The sequence below is a fragment of the Salvelinus alpinus genome, chromosome 3 (assembly GCF_045679555.1).
Source record: "Salvelinus alpinus chromosome 3, SLU_Salpinus.1, whole genome shotgun sequence".
NCBI lineage: Eukaryota > Metazoa > Chordata > Actinopteri > Salmoniformes > Salmonidae > Salvelinus > Salvelinus alpinus.
In genome coordinates this window covers 105,855,999-105,872,164 of record NC_092088.1, presented here as the reverse complement: position 1 = coordinate 105,872,164, position 16,166 = coordinate 105,855,999, and the positions used below count along the sequence as shown (strand labels likewise).

The following is a 16,166-nucleotide window of genomic DNA, read 5'->3' as shown; positions in this document are numbered from 1 at the left end:
GATTGGATTGGGGAGCGGTGAATATAGACTGCTAGGAGATTGGATTGGGGAGCGGTGAATATAGACTGCCAGGAGATTGGATTGGGGAGCGGTGAATATAGACTGCTAGGAGATTGGATTGTGTTTTGTTTTGTCTTGCAGAAGCAGAATGTTGAGTGTTTTGTTTTGTCTTGCAGGTTCTGACATTGTACAGTGGATGATCAAAAACCTAAACATTGATGATCAAGGTAAGATTTATTTATGATGTTATTTACATTCAATGTGCCTGTTTTTGGTGTTGATGTATCATTGAAAATGTCAGCAACTCAACTGTTTCTTAACTAATGTTTTGGTTTTCCTAATGAAGGATCTGAACGATTCAGACTCTAAATTCCTAGAAATCCAGAATGATCCAACAACCATTCAAATACATGACTTTGTTTCCTCTGAAATGCTTCAGATTTGTTTTACATTCAATGTGATTTGACTTGTTGTATCAATGGTCTTGACTTGTTGTATCAATAGTCTTGACTTGTTGTATCAATAGTCTTGACTTCTTGTATCAGTGCCATCAGCTCAATAGTCTTGACCTGTTGTATCAATGCCATCAGCTCAATAGTCTTGACTTGTTGTATTAATAGTCTTGACTTGTGGTATCAATAGTCTTGACTTGTGGTATCAATAGTCTTGACTTGTGGTATCAATAGTCTTGACTTGTTGTATCAATAGTCTTGACTTGTGGTATCAATAGTCTTGACTTGTGGTATCAATAGTCTTGACTTGTGGTATCAATAGTCTTGACTTGTGGTATCAATAGTCTTGACTTGTGGTATCAATAGTCTTGACTTGTTGTATCAATAGTCTTGACTTGTTGTATCAATAGTCTTGACTTGTGGTATCAATAGTCTTGACTTGTGGTATCAATAGTCTTGACTTGTGGTATCAATAGTCTTGACTTGTTGTACCAATAGTCTTGACTTGTTGTATCAATGGTCTTGACTTGTGGTATCAATAGTCTTGACTTGTGGTATCAATAGTCTTGACTTGTGGTATCAATAGTCTTGACTTGTGGTATCAATAGTCTTGACTTGTGGTATCAATAGTCTTGACTTGTGGTATCAATAGTCTTGACTTGTTGTATCAATAGTCTTGACTTGTTGTATCAATAGTCTTGACTTGTTGTATCAATAGTCTTGACTTGTTGTATCAATAGTCTTGACTTGTTGTATCAATGCAGCTTGTTGTATCAATACAGCTGTGATGGAAACAGGACGTTTTGGTTCTATTGTATAAATACAGCTGTGATGGAAACAGGACGTTTTGGTTCTATTGTATAAATACAGCTGTGATGGAAACAGGACGTTTTGGTTCTATTGTATAAATACAGCTGTGATGGAAACAGGACGTTTTAGTTCTATTGTATAAATACAGCTGTGATGGAAACAGGACGTTTTAGTTCTATTGTATAAATACAGCTGTGATGGAAACAGGACGTTTTAGTTCTATTGTATAAATACAGCTGTGATGGAAACAGGACGTTTTAGTTCTATTGTATAAATACAGCTGTGATGGAAACAGGACGTTTTAGTTCTATTGTATAAATACAGCTGTGATGGAAACAGGACGTTTTAGTTCTATTGTATAAATACAGCTGTGATGGAAACAGGACATTTTGGTTCTATTGTATAAAAGCCAATAGATAATTTGTTTGTTTGACATGGCAGGATCTTTTTGTCACGCGATGACACGGTGTGTGATCCTCCCACTACGACTCAGGAAACGATGCAGTTTTTTTAGGCTACAGATTAAATACATGAGGATGAACTTCACAGGGTGGTGAAAGTGTACGGCGAAGAATTTGATGCTCCTTTCCAATACATATCGAGGGTCTTATTCTGGTCACATGATGATCGATGCTTGACTGCCGTTTGACAAATACAATATTCTTGCTCTTTTCCGTAATAATCTCATGATGTAGAATAGCCTAGCTGCAGAGCCAACCAGCACTGTATCTGCCTAGCTGCAGAGCCAACCAGCACTGTATCTGTCTAGCTGCAGAGCCAATCAGCACTGTGTCTGCCTAGCTGCAGAGCCAACCAGCACTGTATCTGCCTAGCTGCAGAGCCAACCAGCACTGTATCTGCCTAGCTGCAGAGCCAACCAGCACTGTATCTGCCTAGCTGCAGAGCCAACCAGCACTGTGTCTGTCTAGCTGCAGAGCCAACCAGCACTGTGTCTGTCTAGCTGCAGAGCCAACCAGCACTGTGTCTGCCTAGCTGCAGAGCCAACCAGCACTGTGTCTGTCTAGCTGCAGAGCCAACCAGCACTGTGTCTGTCTAGCTGCAGAGCCAACCAGCACTGTGTCTGCCTAGCTGCAGAGCCAACCAGCACTGTGTCTGCCTAGCTGCAGAGCCAACCAGCACTGTGTCTGCCTAGCTGCAGAGCCAATCAGCACTGTGTCTGCCTAGCTGCAGAGCCAACCAGCACTGTGTCTGTCTAGCTGCAGAGCCAACCAGCACTGTGTCTGTCTAGCTGCAGAGCCAACCAGCACTGTATCTGCCTAGCTGCAGAGCCAACCAGCACTGTGTCTGTCTAGCTGCAGAGCCAACCAGCACTGTGTCTGTCTAGCTGCAGAGCCAACCAGCACTGTGTCTGCCTAGCTGCAGAGCCAACCAGCACTGTGTCTGTCTAGCTGCAGAGCCAACCAGCACTGTGTCTGTCTAGCTGCAGAGCCAACCAGCACTGTGTCTGCCTAGCTGCAGAGCCAACCAGCACTGTGTCTGCCTAGCTGCAGAGCCAACCAGCACTGTGTATGCCTAGCTGCAAAGCCAATCAGCACTGTGTCTGCCTAGCTGCAGAGCCAACCAGCACTGTGTCTACCTAGCTGCAGAGCCAACCAGCACTGTGTCTGCCTAGCTGCAGAGCCAACCAGCACTGTGTCTACCTAGCTGCAGAGCCAACCAGCACTGTGTCTGCCTAGCTGCAGAGCCAACCAGCACTGTGTCTACCTAGCTGCAGAGCCAACCAGCACTGTGTCTGCCTAGCTGCAGAGCCAACCAGCACTGTGTCTGCCTAGCTGCAGAGCCAATCAGCACTGTGTCTGCCTAGCTGCAGAGCCAACCAGCACTGTGTCTGCCTAGCTGCAGAGCCAATCAGCACTGTGTCTGCCTAGCTGCAGAGCCAACCAGCACTGTGTCTGTCTAGCTGCAGAGCCAACCAGCACTGTGTCTGTCTAGCTGCAGAGCCAACCAGCACTGTGTCTACCTAGATGCAGAGCCAACCAGCACTGTATCTGTCTAGCTGCAGAGCCAACCAGCACTGTGTCTGTCTAGCTGTAGAGCCAACCAGCACTGGATCTGTCTAGCTGCAGAGCCAATCAGCACTGTGTCTGTCTAGCTGCAGAGCCAACCAGCACTGTGTCTGTCTAGCTGCAGAGCCAACCAGCACTGTGTCTGTCTAGCTGTAGAGCCAACCAGCACTGGATCTGTCTAGCTGCAGAGCCAATCAGCACTGTGTCTGTCTAGCTGCAGAGCCAACCAGCACTGTGTCTACCTAGCTGCAGAGCCAACCAGCACTGTATCTGTCTAGCTGCAGAGCCAACCAGCACTGTGTATACCTAGCTGCAGAGCCAACCAGCACTGTGTCTGCCTAGCTGCAGAGCCAACCAGCACTGTGTCTGCCTAGCTGCAGAGCCAACCAGCACTGTGTCTACCTAGCTGCAGAGCCAACCAGCACTGTGTCTACCTAGCTGCAGAGCCAACCAGCACTGTGTCTACCTACCAGCAGAGCCAACCAGCACCGTATCTGTCTAGCTGCAGAGCCAACCAGCACTGTATCTGTCTAGCTGCAGAGCCAACCAGCACTGTATCTGTCTAGCTGCAGAGCCAACCAGCACTGTGTCTGTCTAGCTGCAGAGCCAACCAGCACTGTATCTGTCTAGCTGCAGAGCCAACCAGCACTGTGTCTGCCTAGCTGCAGAGCCAACCAGCACTGTATCTGCCTAGCTGCAGAGCCAACCAGCACTGTGTCTGCCTAGCTGCAGAGCCAACCAGCACTGTGTCTGTCTAGCTGCAGAGCCAATCAGCACTGTGTCTGTCTAGCAGCAGAGCCAACCAGCACTGTATCTGCCTAGCTGCAGAGCCAACCAGCACTGTGTCTGCCTAGCTGCAGAGCCAACCAGCACTGTGTCTGTCTAGCTGCAGAGCCAATCAGCACTGTGTCTGCCTAGCTGCAGAGCCAATCAGCACTGTGTCTACCTAGCTGCAGAGCCAACCAGCACTGTGTCTGCCTAGCTGCAGAGCCAACCAGCACTGTGTCTGCCTAGCTGCAGAGCCAACCAGCACTGTGTCTGCCTACCAGCAGAGCCAACCAGCACTGTGTCTGCCTAGCTGCAGAGCCAACCAGCACTGTGTCTGTCTAGCTGCAGAGCCAACCAGCACTGGATCTGTCTAGCTGCAGAGCCAACCAGCACTGTGTATACCTAGCTGCAGAGCCAACCAGCACTGTGTCTGCCTAGCTGCAGAGCCAACCAGCACTGTGTCTGCCTAGCTGCAGAGCCAACCAGCACTGTGTCTACCTAGCTGCAGAGCCAACCAGCACTGTGTCTACCTAGCTGCTGAGCCAACCAGCACTGTGTCTACCTACCAGCAGAGCCAACCAGCACTGTATCTGTCTAGCTGCAGAGCCAACCAGCACTGTGTCTGCCTAGCTGCAGAGCCAACCAGCACTGTGTCTGCCTAGCTGCAGAGCCAACCAGCACTGTGTCTGCCTAGCTGCAGAGCCAACCAGCACTGTGTCTGCCTACCAGCAGAGCCAACCAGCACTGTGTCTGCCTAGCTGCAGAGCCAACCAGCACTGTGTCTGCCTAGCTGCAGAGCCAACCAGCACTGTGTCTGCCTACCAGCAGAGCCAACCAGCACTGTGTCTGCCTAGCTGCAGAGCCAACCAGCACTGTGTCTGTCTAGCTGCAGAGCCAACCAGCACTGTGTCTGTCTAGCTGCAGAGCCAACCAGCACTGTGTCTGTCTAGCTGCAGAGCCAACCAGCACTGTGTCTGTCTAGCTGCAGAGCCAACCAGCACTGTATCTGTCTAGCTGCAGAGCCAACCAGCACTGTGTCTGTCTAGCTGCAGAGCCAACCAGCACTGTGTCTACCTAGCTGCAGAGCCAACCAGCACTGTGTCTGTCTAGCTGCAGAGCCAACCAGCACTGTGTCTGCCTAGCTGCAGAGCCAACCAGCACTGTGTCTGTCTAGCTGCAGAGCCAACCAGCACTGTGTCTGTCTAGCTGCAGAGCCAACCAGCACTGTGTCTGTCTAGCTGCAGAGCCAACCAGCACTGTATCTGTCTAGCTGCAGAGCCAACCAGCACTGTGTCTGTCTAGCTGCAGAGCCAACCAGCACTGTGTCTACCTAGCTGCAGAGCCAACCAGCACTGTGTCTGTCTAGCTGCAGAGCCAACCAGCACTGTGTCTGCCTAGCTGCAGAGCCAACCAGCACTGTGTCTGTCTAGCTGCAGAGCCAACCAGCACTGTGTCTGTCTAGCTGCAGAGCCAACCAGCACTGTGTCTGTCTAGCTGCAGAGCCAACCAGCACTGTGTCTGTCTAGCTGCAGAGCCAACCAGCACTGTATCTGTCTAGCTGCAGAGCCAACCAGCACTGTGTCTGTCTAGCTGCAGAGCCAACCAGCACTGTGTCTGTCTAGCTGCAGAGCCAACCAGCACTGTGTCTGTCTAGCTGCAGAGCCAACCAGCACTGTGTCTGTCTAGCTGCAGAGCCAACCAGCACTGTGTCTGCCTAGCTGCAGAGCCAACCAGCACTGTATCTGCCTAGCTGCAGAGCCAACCAGCACTGTGTCTGCCTAGCTGCAGAGCCAACCAGCACTGTGTCTGTCTAGCTGCAGAGCCAATCAGCACTGTGTCTGTCTAGCAGCAGAGCCAACCAGCACTGTATCTGCCTAGCTGCAGAGCCAACCAGCACTGTGTCTGCCTAGCTGCAGAGCCAACCAGCACTGTGTCTGTCTAGCTGCAGAGCCAATCAGCACTGTGTCTGCCTAGCTGCAGAGCCAATCAGCACTGTGTCTACCTAGCTGCAGAGCCAACCAGCACTGTGTCTGCCTAGCTGCAGAGCCAACCAGCACTGTGTCTGCCTAGCTGCAGAGCCAACCAGCACTGTGTCTGCCTACCAGCAGAGCCAACCAGCACTGTGTCTGCCTAGCTGCAGAGCCAACCAGCACTGTGTCTGTCTAGCTGCAGAGCCAACCAGCACTGGATCTGTCTAGCTGCAGAGCCAACCAGCACTGTGTATACCTAGCTGCAGAGCCAACCAGCACTGTGTCTGCCTAGCTGCAGAGCCAACCAGCACTGTGTCTGCCTAGCTGCAGAGCCAACCAGCACTGTGTCTACCTAGCTGCAGAGCCAACCAGCACTGTGTCTACCTAGCTGCTGAGCCAACCAGCACTGTGTCTACCTACCAGCAGAGCCAACCAGCACTGTATCTGTCTAGCTGCAGAGCCAACCAGCACTGTGTCTGCCTAGCTGCAGAGCCAACCAGCACTGTGTCTGCCTAGCTGCAGAGCCAACCAGCACTGTGTCTGCCTAGCTGCAGAGCCAACCAGCACTGTGTCTGCCTACCAGCAGAGCCAACCAGCACTGTGTCTGCCTAGCTGCAGAGCCAACCAGCACTGTGTCTGCCTAGCTGCAGAGCCAACCAGCACTGTGTCTGCCTACCAGCAGAGCCAACCAGCACTGTGTCTGCCTAGCTGCAGAGCCAACCAGCACTGTGTCTGTCTAGCTGCAGAGCCAACCAGCACTGTGTCTGTCTAGCTGCAGAGCCAACCAGCACTGTGTCTGTCTAGCTGCAGAGCCAACCAGCACTGTGTCTGTCTAGCTGCAGAGCCAACCAGCACTGTATCTGTCTAGCTGCAGAGCCAACCAGCACTGTGTCTGTCTAGCTGCAGAGCCAACCAGCACTGTGTCTACCTAGCTGCAGAGCCAACCAGCACTGTGTCTGTCTAGCTGCAGAGCCAACCAGCACTGTGTCTGCCTAGCTGCAGAGCCAACCAGCACTGTGTCTGTCTAGCTGCAGAGCCAACCAGCACTGTGTCTGTCTAGCTGCAGAGCCAACCAGCACTGTGTCTGTCTAGCTGCAGAGCCAACCAGCACTGTATCTGTCTAGCTGCAGAGCCAACCAGCACTGTGTCTGTCTAGCTGCAGAGCCAACCAGCACTGTGTCTACCTAGCTGCAGAGCCAACCAGCACTGTGTCTGTCTAGCTGCAGAGCCAACCAGCACTGTGTCTGCCTAGCTGCAGAGCCAACCAGCACTGTGTCTGTCTAGCTGCAGAGCCAACCAGCACTGTGTCTACCTAGCTGCTGAGCCAACCAGCACTGTGTCTACCTACCAGCAGAGCCAACCAGCACTGTATCTGTCTAGCTGCAGAGCCAACCAGCACTGTGTCTGCCTAGCTGCAGAGCCAACCAGCACTGTGTCTGCCTAGCTGCAGAGCCAACCAGCACTGTGTCTGCCTAGCTGCAGAGCCAACCAGCACTGTGTCTGCCTACCAGCAGAGCCAACCAGCACTGTGTCTGCCTAGCTGCAGAGCCAACCAGCACTGTGTCTGCCTAGCTGCAGAGCCAACCAGCACTGTGTCTGCCTACCAGCAGAGCCAACCAGCACTGTGTCTGCCTAGCTGCAGAGCCAACCAGCACTGTGTCTGTCTAGCTGCAGAGCCAACCAGCACTGTGTCTGTCTAGCTGCAGAGCCAACCAGCACTGTGTCTGTCTAGCTGCAGAGCCAACCAGCACTGTGTCTGTCTAGCTGCAGAGCCAACCAGCACTGTATCTGTCTAGCTGCAGAGCCAACCAGCACTGTGTCTGTCTAGCTGCAGAGCCAACCAGCACTGTGTCTACCTAGCTGCAGAGCCAACCAGCACTGTGTCTGTCTAGCTGCAGAGCCAACCAGCACTGTGTCTGCCTAGCTGCAGAGCCAACCAGCACTGTGTCTGTCTAGCTGCAGAGCCAACCAGCACTGTGTCTGTCTAGCTGCAGAGCCAACCAGCACTGTGTCTGTCTAGCTGCAGAGCCAACCAGCACTGTATCTGTCTAGCTGCAGAGCCAACCAGCACTGTGTCTGTCTAGCTGCAGAGCCAACCAGCACTGTGTCTACCTAGCTGCAGAGCCAACCAGCACTGTGTCTGTCTAGCTGCAGAGCCAACCAGCACTGTGTCTGCCTAGCTGCAGAGCCAACCAGCACTGTGTCTGTCTAGCTGCAGAGCCAACCAGCACTGTGTCTGTCTAGCTGCAGAGCCAACCAGCACTGTGTCTGTCTAGCTGCAGAGCCAACCAGCACTGTGTCTGTCTAGCTGCAGAGCCAACCAGCACTGTATCTGTCTAGCTGCAGAGCCAACCAGCACTGTGTCTGTCTAGCTGCAGAGCCAACCAGCACTGTGTCTGTCTAGCTGCAGAGCCAACCAGCACTGTGTCTGTCTAGCTGCAGAGCCAACCAGCACTGTGTCTGTCTAGCTGCAGAGCCAACCAGCACTGTGTCTGCCTAGCTGCAGAGCCAACCAGCACTGTATCTGCCTAGCTGCAGAGCCAACCAGCACTGTGTCTGCCTAGCTGCAGAGCCAACCAGCACTGTGTCTGTCTAGCTGCAGAGCCAATCAGCACTGTGTCTGTCTAGCAGCAGAGCCAACCAGCACTGTATCTGCCTAGCTGCAGAGCCAACCAGCACTGTGTCTGCCTAGCTGCAGAGCCAACCAGCACTGTGTCTGTCTAGCTGCAGAGCCAATCAGCACTGTGTCTGCCTAGCTGCAGAGCCAATCAGCACTGTGTCTACCTAGCTGCAGAGCCAACCAGCACTGTGTCTGCCTAGCTGCAGAGCCAACCAGCACTGTGTCTGCCTAGCTGCAGAGCCAACCAGCACTGTGTCTGCCTACCAGCAGAGCCAACCAGCACTGTGTCTGCCTAGCTGCAGAGCCAACCAGCACTGTGTCTGTCTAGCTGCAGAGCCAACCAGCACTGGATCTGTCTAGCTGCAGAGCCAACCAGCACTGTGTATACCTAGCTGCAGAGCCAACCAGCACTGTGTCTGCCTAGCTGCAGAGCCAACCAGCACTGTGTCTGCCTAGCTGCAGAGCCAACCAGCACTGTGTCTACCTAGCTGCAGAGCCAACCAGCACTGTGTCTACCTAGCTGCTGAGCCAACCAGCACTGTGTCTACCTACCAGCAGAGCCAACCAGCACTGTATCTGTCTAGCTGCAGAGCCAACCAGCACTGTGTCTGCCTAGCTTTAGAGCCAACCAGCACTGTGTCTGCCTAGCTGCAGAGCCAACCAGCACTGTGTCTGCCTAGCTGCAGAGCCAACCAGCACTGTGTCTGCCTACCAGCAGAGCCAACCAGCACTGTGTCTGCCTAGCTGCAGAGCCAACCAGCACTGTGTCTGCCTAGCTGCAGAGCCAACCAGCACTGTGTCTGCCTACCAGCAGAGCCAACCAGCACTGTGTCTGCCTAGCTGCAGAGCCAACCAGCACTGTGTCTGTCTAGCTGCAGAGCCAACCAGCACTGTGTCTACCTACCAGCAGAGCCAACCAGCACTGTATCTGTCTAGCTGCAGAGCCAACCAGCACTGTGTCTGCCTAGCTGCAGAGCCAACCAGCACTGTGTCTGCCTAGCTGCAGAGCCAACCAGCACTGTGTCTGCCTAGCTGCAGAGCCAACCAGCACTGTGTCTGCCTACCGGCAGAGCCAACCAGCACTGTGTCTGCCTAGCTGCAGAGCCAACCAGCACTGTGTCTGCCTAGCTGCAGAGCCAACCAGCACTGTGTCTGCCTACCAGCAGAGCCAACCAGCACTGTGTCTGCCTAGCTGCAGAGCCAACCAGCACTGTGTCTGTCTAGCTGCAGAGCCAACCAGCACTGTGTCTGTCTAGCTGCAGAGCCAACCAGCACTGTGTCTGTCTAGCTGCAGAGCCAACCAGCACTGTGTCTGTCTAGCTGCAGAGCCAACCAGCACTGTATCTGTCTAGCTGCAGAGCCAACCAGCACTGTGTCTGTCTAGCTGCAGAGCCAACCAGCACTGTGTCTACCTAGCTGCAGAGCCAACCAGCACTGTGTCTGTCTAGCTGCAGAGCCAACCAGCACTGTGTCTGCCTAGCTGCAGAGCCAACCAGCACTGTGTCTGTCTAGCTGCAGAGCCAACCAGCACTGTGTCTGTCTAGCTGCAGAGCCAACCAGCACTGTGTCTGTCTAGCTGCAGAGCCAACCAGCACTGTATCTGTCTAGCTGCAGAGCCAACCAGCACTGTGTCTGTCTAGCTGCAGAGCCAACCAGCACTGTGTCTACCTAGCTGCAGAGCCAACCAGCACTGTGTCTGTCTAGCTGCAGAGCCAACCAGCACTGTGTCTGCCTAGCTGCAGAGCCAACCAGCACTGTGTCTGCCTAGCTGCAGAGCCAACCAGCACTGTGTCTGTCTAGCTGCAGAGCCAACCAGCACTGTGTCTGTCTAGCTGCAGAGCCAACCAGCACTGTGTCTGTCTAGCTGCAGAGCCAACCAGCACTGTATCTGTCTAGCTGCAGAGCCAACCAGCACTGTGTCTGTCTAGCTGCAGAGCCAACCAGCACTGTGTCTACCTAGCTGCAGAGCCAACCAGCACTGTGTCTGTCTAGCTGCAGAGCCAACCAGCACTGTGTCTGCCTAGCTGCAGAGCCAACCAGCACTGTGTCTGTCTAGCTGCAGAGCCAACCAGCACTGTGTCTGTCTAGCTGCAGAGCCAACCAGCACTGTGTCTGTCTAGCTGCAGAGCCAACCAGCACTGTGTCTGTCTAGCTGCAGAGCCAACCAGCACTGTATCTGTCTAGCTGCAGAGCCAACCAGCACTGTGTCTGTCTAGCTGCAGAGCCAACCAGCACTGTGTCTGTCTAGCTGCAGAGCCAACCAGCACTGTGTCTGTCTAGCTGCAGAGCCAACCAGCACTGTGTCTGTCTAGCTGCAGAGCCAACCAGCACTGTGTCTGCCTAGCTGCAGAGCCAACCAGCACTGTGTCTGTCTAGCTGCAGAGCCAACCAGCACTGTGTCTGTCTAGCTGCAGAGCCAACCAGCACTGTGTCTGTCTAGCTGCAGAGCCAACCAGCACTGTGTCTGTCTAGCTGCAGAGCCAACCAGCACTGTATCTGTCTAGCTGCAGAGCCAACCAGCACTGTGTCTGTCTAGCTGCAGAGCCAACCAGCACTGTGTCTGTCTAGCTGCAGAGCCAACCAGCACTGTGTCTGTCTAGCTGCAGAGCCAACCAGCACTGTGTCTGTCTAGCTGCAGAGCCAACCAGCACTGTGTCTGTCTAGCTGCAGAGCCAACCAGCACTGTGTCTGCCTAGCTGCAGAGCCAACCAGCACTGTGTCTGCCTAGCTGCAGAGCCAACCAGCACTGGATCTGTCTAGCTGCAGAGCCAACCAGCACTGTGTCTGTCTAGCTGCAGAGCCAACCAGCACTGTGTCTGTCTAGCTGCAGAGCCAACCAGCACTGTGTCTGTCTAGCTGCAGAGCCAACCAGCACTGTATCTGTCTAGCTGCAGAGCCAACCAGCACTGTGTCTGTCTAGCTGCAGAGCCAACCAGCACTGTGTCTGTCTAGCTGCAGAGCCAACCAGCACTGTATCTGTCTAGCTGCAGAGCCAACCAGCACTGTGTCTGTCTAGCTGCAGAGCCAACCAGCACTGTGTCTGTCTAGCTGCAGAGCCAACCAGCACTGTGTCTGCCTAGCTGCAGAGCCAACCAGCACTGTGTCTGTCTAGCTGCAGAGCCAACCAGCACTGTGTCTGTCTAGCTGCAGAGCCAACCAGCACTGTGTCTGTCTAGCTGCAGAGCCAACCAGCACTGTGTCTGTCTAGCTGCAGAGCCAACCAGCACTGTGTCTGTCTAGCTGCAGAGCCAACCAGCACTGTGTCTGTCTAGCTGCAGAGCCAACCAGCACTGTGTCTGTCTAGCTGCAGAGCCAACCAGCACTGTGTCTGCCTAGCTGCAGAGCCAACCAGCACTGTGTCTGCCTAGCTGCAGAGCCAACCAGCACTGTGTCTGCCTAGCTGCAGAGCCAACCAGCACTGTGTCTGTCTAGCTGCAGAGCCAACCAGCACTGTGTCTGTCTAGCTGCAGAGCCAACCAGCACTGTGTCTGTCTAGCTGCAGAGCCAACCAGCACTGTGTCTGTCTAGCTGCAGAGCCAACCAGCACTGTATCTGTCTAGCTGCAGAGCCAACCAGCACTGTGTCTGTCTAGCTGCAGAGCCAACCAGCACTGTGTCTGTCTAGCTGCAGAGCCAACCAGCACTGTATCTGTCTAGCTGCAGAGCCAACCAGCACTGTGTCTGTCTAGCTGCAGAGCCAACCAGCACTGTGTCTGTCTAGCTGCAGAGCCAACCAGCACTGTATCTGTCTAGCTGCAGAGCCAACCAGCACTGTGTCTGTCTAGCAGCAGAGCCAACCAGCACTGTGTCTGTCTAGCAGCAGAGCCAACCAGCACTGTGTCTGTCTAGCTGCAGAGCCAACCAGCACTGTGTCTGTCTAGCTGCAGAGCCAACCAGCACTGTGTCTGTCTAGCTGCAGAGCCAACCAGCACTGTGTCTGTCTAGCTGCAGAGCCAACCAGCACTGTGTCTGCCTAGCTGCAGAGCCAACCAGCACTGTGTCTGCCTAGCTGCAGAGCCAACCAGCACTGTGTCTGCCTAGCTGCAGAGCCAACCAGCACTGTGTCTGTCTAGCTGCAGAGCCAACCAGCACTGTGTCTGTCTAGCTGCAGAGCCAACCAGCACTGTGTCTGTCTAGCTGCAGAGCCAACCAGCACTGTGTCTGTCTAGCTGCAGAGCCAACCAGCACTGTATCTGTCTAGCTGCAGAGCCAACCAGCACTGTGTCTGTCTAGCTGCAGAGCCAACCAGCACTGTGTCTGTCTAGCTGCAGAGCCAACCAGCACTGTATCTGTCTAGCTGCAGAGCCAACCAGCACTGTGTCTGTCTAGCTGCAGAGCCAACCAGCACTGTGTCTGTCTAGCTGCAGAGCCAACCAGCACTGTATCTGTCTAGCTGCAGAGCCAACCAGCACTGTGTCTGTCTAGCAGCAGAGCCAACCAGCACTGTGTCTGTCTAGCAGCAGAGCCAACCAGCACTGTGTCTGTCTAGCTGCAGAGCCAACCAGCACTGTGTCTGTCTAGCTGCAGAGCCAACCAGCACTGTGTCTGTCTAGCAGCAGAGCCAACCAGCACTGTGTCTGTCTAGCAGCAGAGCCAACCAGCACTGTGTCTGTCTAGCTGCAGAGCCAACCAGCACTGTGTCTGTCTAGCTGCAGAGCCAACCAGCACTGTGTCTGTCTAGCTGCAGAGCCAACCAGCACTGTGTCTGTCTAGCTGCAGAGCCAACCAGCACTGTGTCTGCCTAGCTGCAGAGCCAACCAGCACTGTGTCTGCCTAGCTGCAGAGCCAACCAGCACTGTGTCTGCCTAGCTGCAGAGCCAACCAGCACTGTGTCTGTCTAGCTGCAGAGCCAACCAGCACTGTGTCTGTCTAGCTGCAGAGCCAACCAGCACTGTGTCTGTCTAGCTGCAGAGCCAACCAGCACTGTGTCTGTCTAGCTGCAGAGCCAACCAGCACTGTATCTGTCTAGCTGCAGAGCCAACCAGCACTGTGTCTGTCTAGCTGCAGAGCCAACCAGCACTGTGTCTGTCTAGCTGCAGAGCCAACCAGCACTGTATCTGTCTAGCTGCAGAGCCAACCAGCACTGTGTCTGTCTAGCTGCAGAGCCAACCAGCACTGTGTCTGTCTAGCTGCAGAGCCAACCAGCACTGTATCTGTCTAGCTGCAGAGCCAACCAGCACTGTGTCTGTCTAGCAGCAGAGCCAACCAGCACTGTGTCTGTCTAGCAGCAGAGCCAACCAGCACTGTGTCTGTCTAGCTGCAGAGCCAACCAGCACTGTGTCTGTCTAGCTGCAGAGCCAACCAGCACTGTGTCTGTCTAGCTGTAGAGCCAACCAGCACTGGATCTGTCTAGCTGCAGAGCCAATCAGCACTGTGTCTGTCTAGCTGCAGAGCCAACCAGCACTGTGTCTGTCTAGCTGCAGAGCCAACCAGCACTGTGTCTGTCTAGCTGTAGAGCCAACCAGCACTGGATCTGTCTAGCTGCAGAGCCAATCAGCACTGTGTCTGTCTAGCTGCAGAGCCAACCAGCACTGTGTCTGTCTAGCAGCAGAGCCAACCAGCACTGTGTCTGTCTAGCTGCAGAGCCAACCAGCACTGTGTCTGTCTAGCTGCAGAGCCAACCAGCACTGTGTCTGTCTAGCTGCAGAGCCAACCAGCACTGTGTCTGTCTAGCTGCAGAGCCAACCAGCACTGTGTCTGCCTAGCTGCAGAGCCAACCAGCACTGTGTCTGCCTAGCTGCAGAGCCAACCAGCACTGTGTCTGCCTAGCTGCAGAGCCAACCAGCACTGTGTCTGTCTAGCTGCAGAGCCAACCAGAATGGTGTCTGTCTAGCTGCAGAGCCAACCAGCACTGTGTCTGTCTAGCTGCAGAGCCAACCAGCACTGTGTCTGTCTAGCTGCAGAGCCAACCAGCACTGTATCTGTCTAGCTGCAGAGCCAACCAGCACTGTGTCTGTCTAGCTGCAGAGCCAACCAGCACTGTGTCTGTCTAGCTGCAGAGCCAACCAGCACTGTATCTGTCTAGCTGCAGAGCCAACCAGCACTGTGTCTGTCTAGCTGCAGAGCCAACCAGCACTGTGTCTGTCTAGCTGCAGAGCCAACCAGCACTGTATCTGTCTAGCTGCAGAGCCAACCAGCACTGTGTCTGTCTAGCAGCAGAGCCAACCAGCACTGTGTCTGTCTAGCAGCAGAGCCAACCAGCACTGTGTCTGTCTAGCTGCAGAGCCAACCAGCACTGTGTCTGTCTAGCTGCAGAGCCAACCAGCACTGTGTCTGTCTAGCTGCAGAGCCAACCAGCACTGTGTCTGTCTAGCTGTAGAGCCAACCAGCACTGGATCTGTCTAGCTGCAGAGCCAATCAGCACTGTGTCTGTCTAGCTGCAGAGCCAACCAGCACTGTGTCTGTCTAGCAGCAGAGCCAACCAGCACTGTGTCTGTCTAGCTGCAGAGCCAACCAGCACTGTGTCTGTCTAGCTGCAGAGCCAACCAGCACTGTGTCTGTCTAGCTGCAGAGCCAACCAGCACTGTGTCTGTCTAGCTGCAGAGCCAACCAGCACTGTGTCTGCCTAGCTGCAGAGCCAACCAGCACTGTGTCTGCCTAGCTGCAGAGCCAACCAGCACTGTGTCTGCCTAGCTGCAGAGCCAACCAGCACTGTGTCTGTCTAGCTGCAGAGCCAACCAGCACTGTGTCTGTCTAGCTGCAGAGCCAACCAGCACTGTGTCTGTCTAGCTGCAGAGCCAACCAGCACTGTGTCTGTCTAGCTGCAGAGCCAACCAGCACTGTATCTGTCTAGCTGCAGAGCCAACCAGCACTGTGTCTGTCTAGCTGCAGAGCCAACCAGCACTGTGTCTGTCTAGCTGCAGAGCCAACCAGCACTGTATCTGTCTAGCTGCAGAGCCAACCAGCACTGTGTCTGTCTAGCTGCAGAGCCAACCAGCACTGTGTCTGTCTAGCTGCAGAGCCAACCAGCACTGTATCTGTCTAGCTGCAGAGCCAACCAGCACTGTGTCTGTCTAGCAGCAGAGCCAACCAGCACTGTGTCTGTCTAGCAGCAGAGCCAACCAGCACTGTGTCTGTCTAGCTGCAGAGCCAACCAGCACTGTGTCTGTCTAGCTGCAGAGCCAACCAGCACTGTGTCTGTCTAGCTGTAGAGCCAACCAGCACTGGATCTGTCTAGCTGCAGAGCCAATCAGCACTGTGTCTGTCTAGCTGCAGAGCCAACCAGCACTGTGTCTGTCTAGCTGCAGAGCCAACCAGCACTGTGTCTGTCTAGCTGCAGAGCCAACCAGCACTGTGTCTGTCTAGCTGCAGAGCCAACCAGCACTGTGTCTGTCTAGCTGCAGAGCCAACCAGCACTGTGTCTGTCTAGCTGCAGAGCCAACCAGCACTGTGTCTGTCTAGCTGCAGAGCCAACCAGCACTGTGTCTGTCTAGCTGCAGAGCCAACCAGCACTGTGTCTGTCTAGCTGTAGAGCCAACCAGCACTGGATCTGTCTAGCTGCAGAGCCAATCAGCACTGTG

The 16,166-nt window shown here is 54.1% G+C and overlaps 1 protein-coding gene across 1 annotated transcript in view; it reads left to right on the top strand.

The window, feature by feature from the left end:
- Positions 1 to 16,166, top strand: part of rgs7b (regulator of G protein signaling 7b) — a 355,436-nt gene that overhangs the window by 64,623 nt on the left and 274,647 nt on the right. Inside the window, exon 4 of the mRNA XM_071394737.1 lies at positions 177 to 227. Within this exon, the coding sequence (XP_071250838.1) occupies positions 177 to 227 (51 nt within the window). The remainder of the gene's footprint in view (positions 1 to 176; positions 228 to 16,166) is intronic.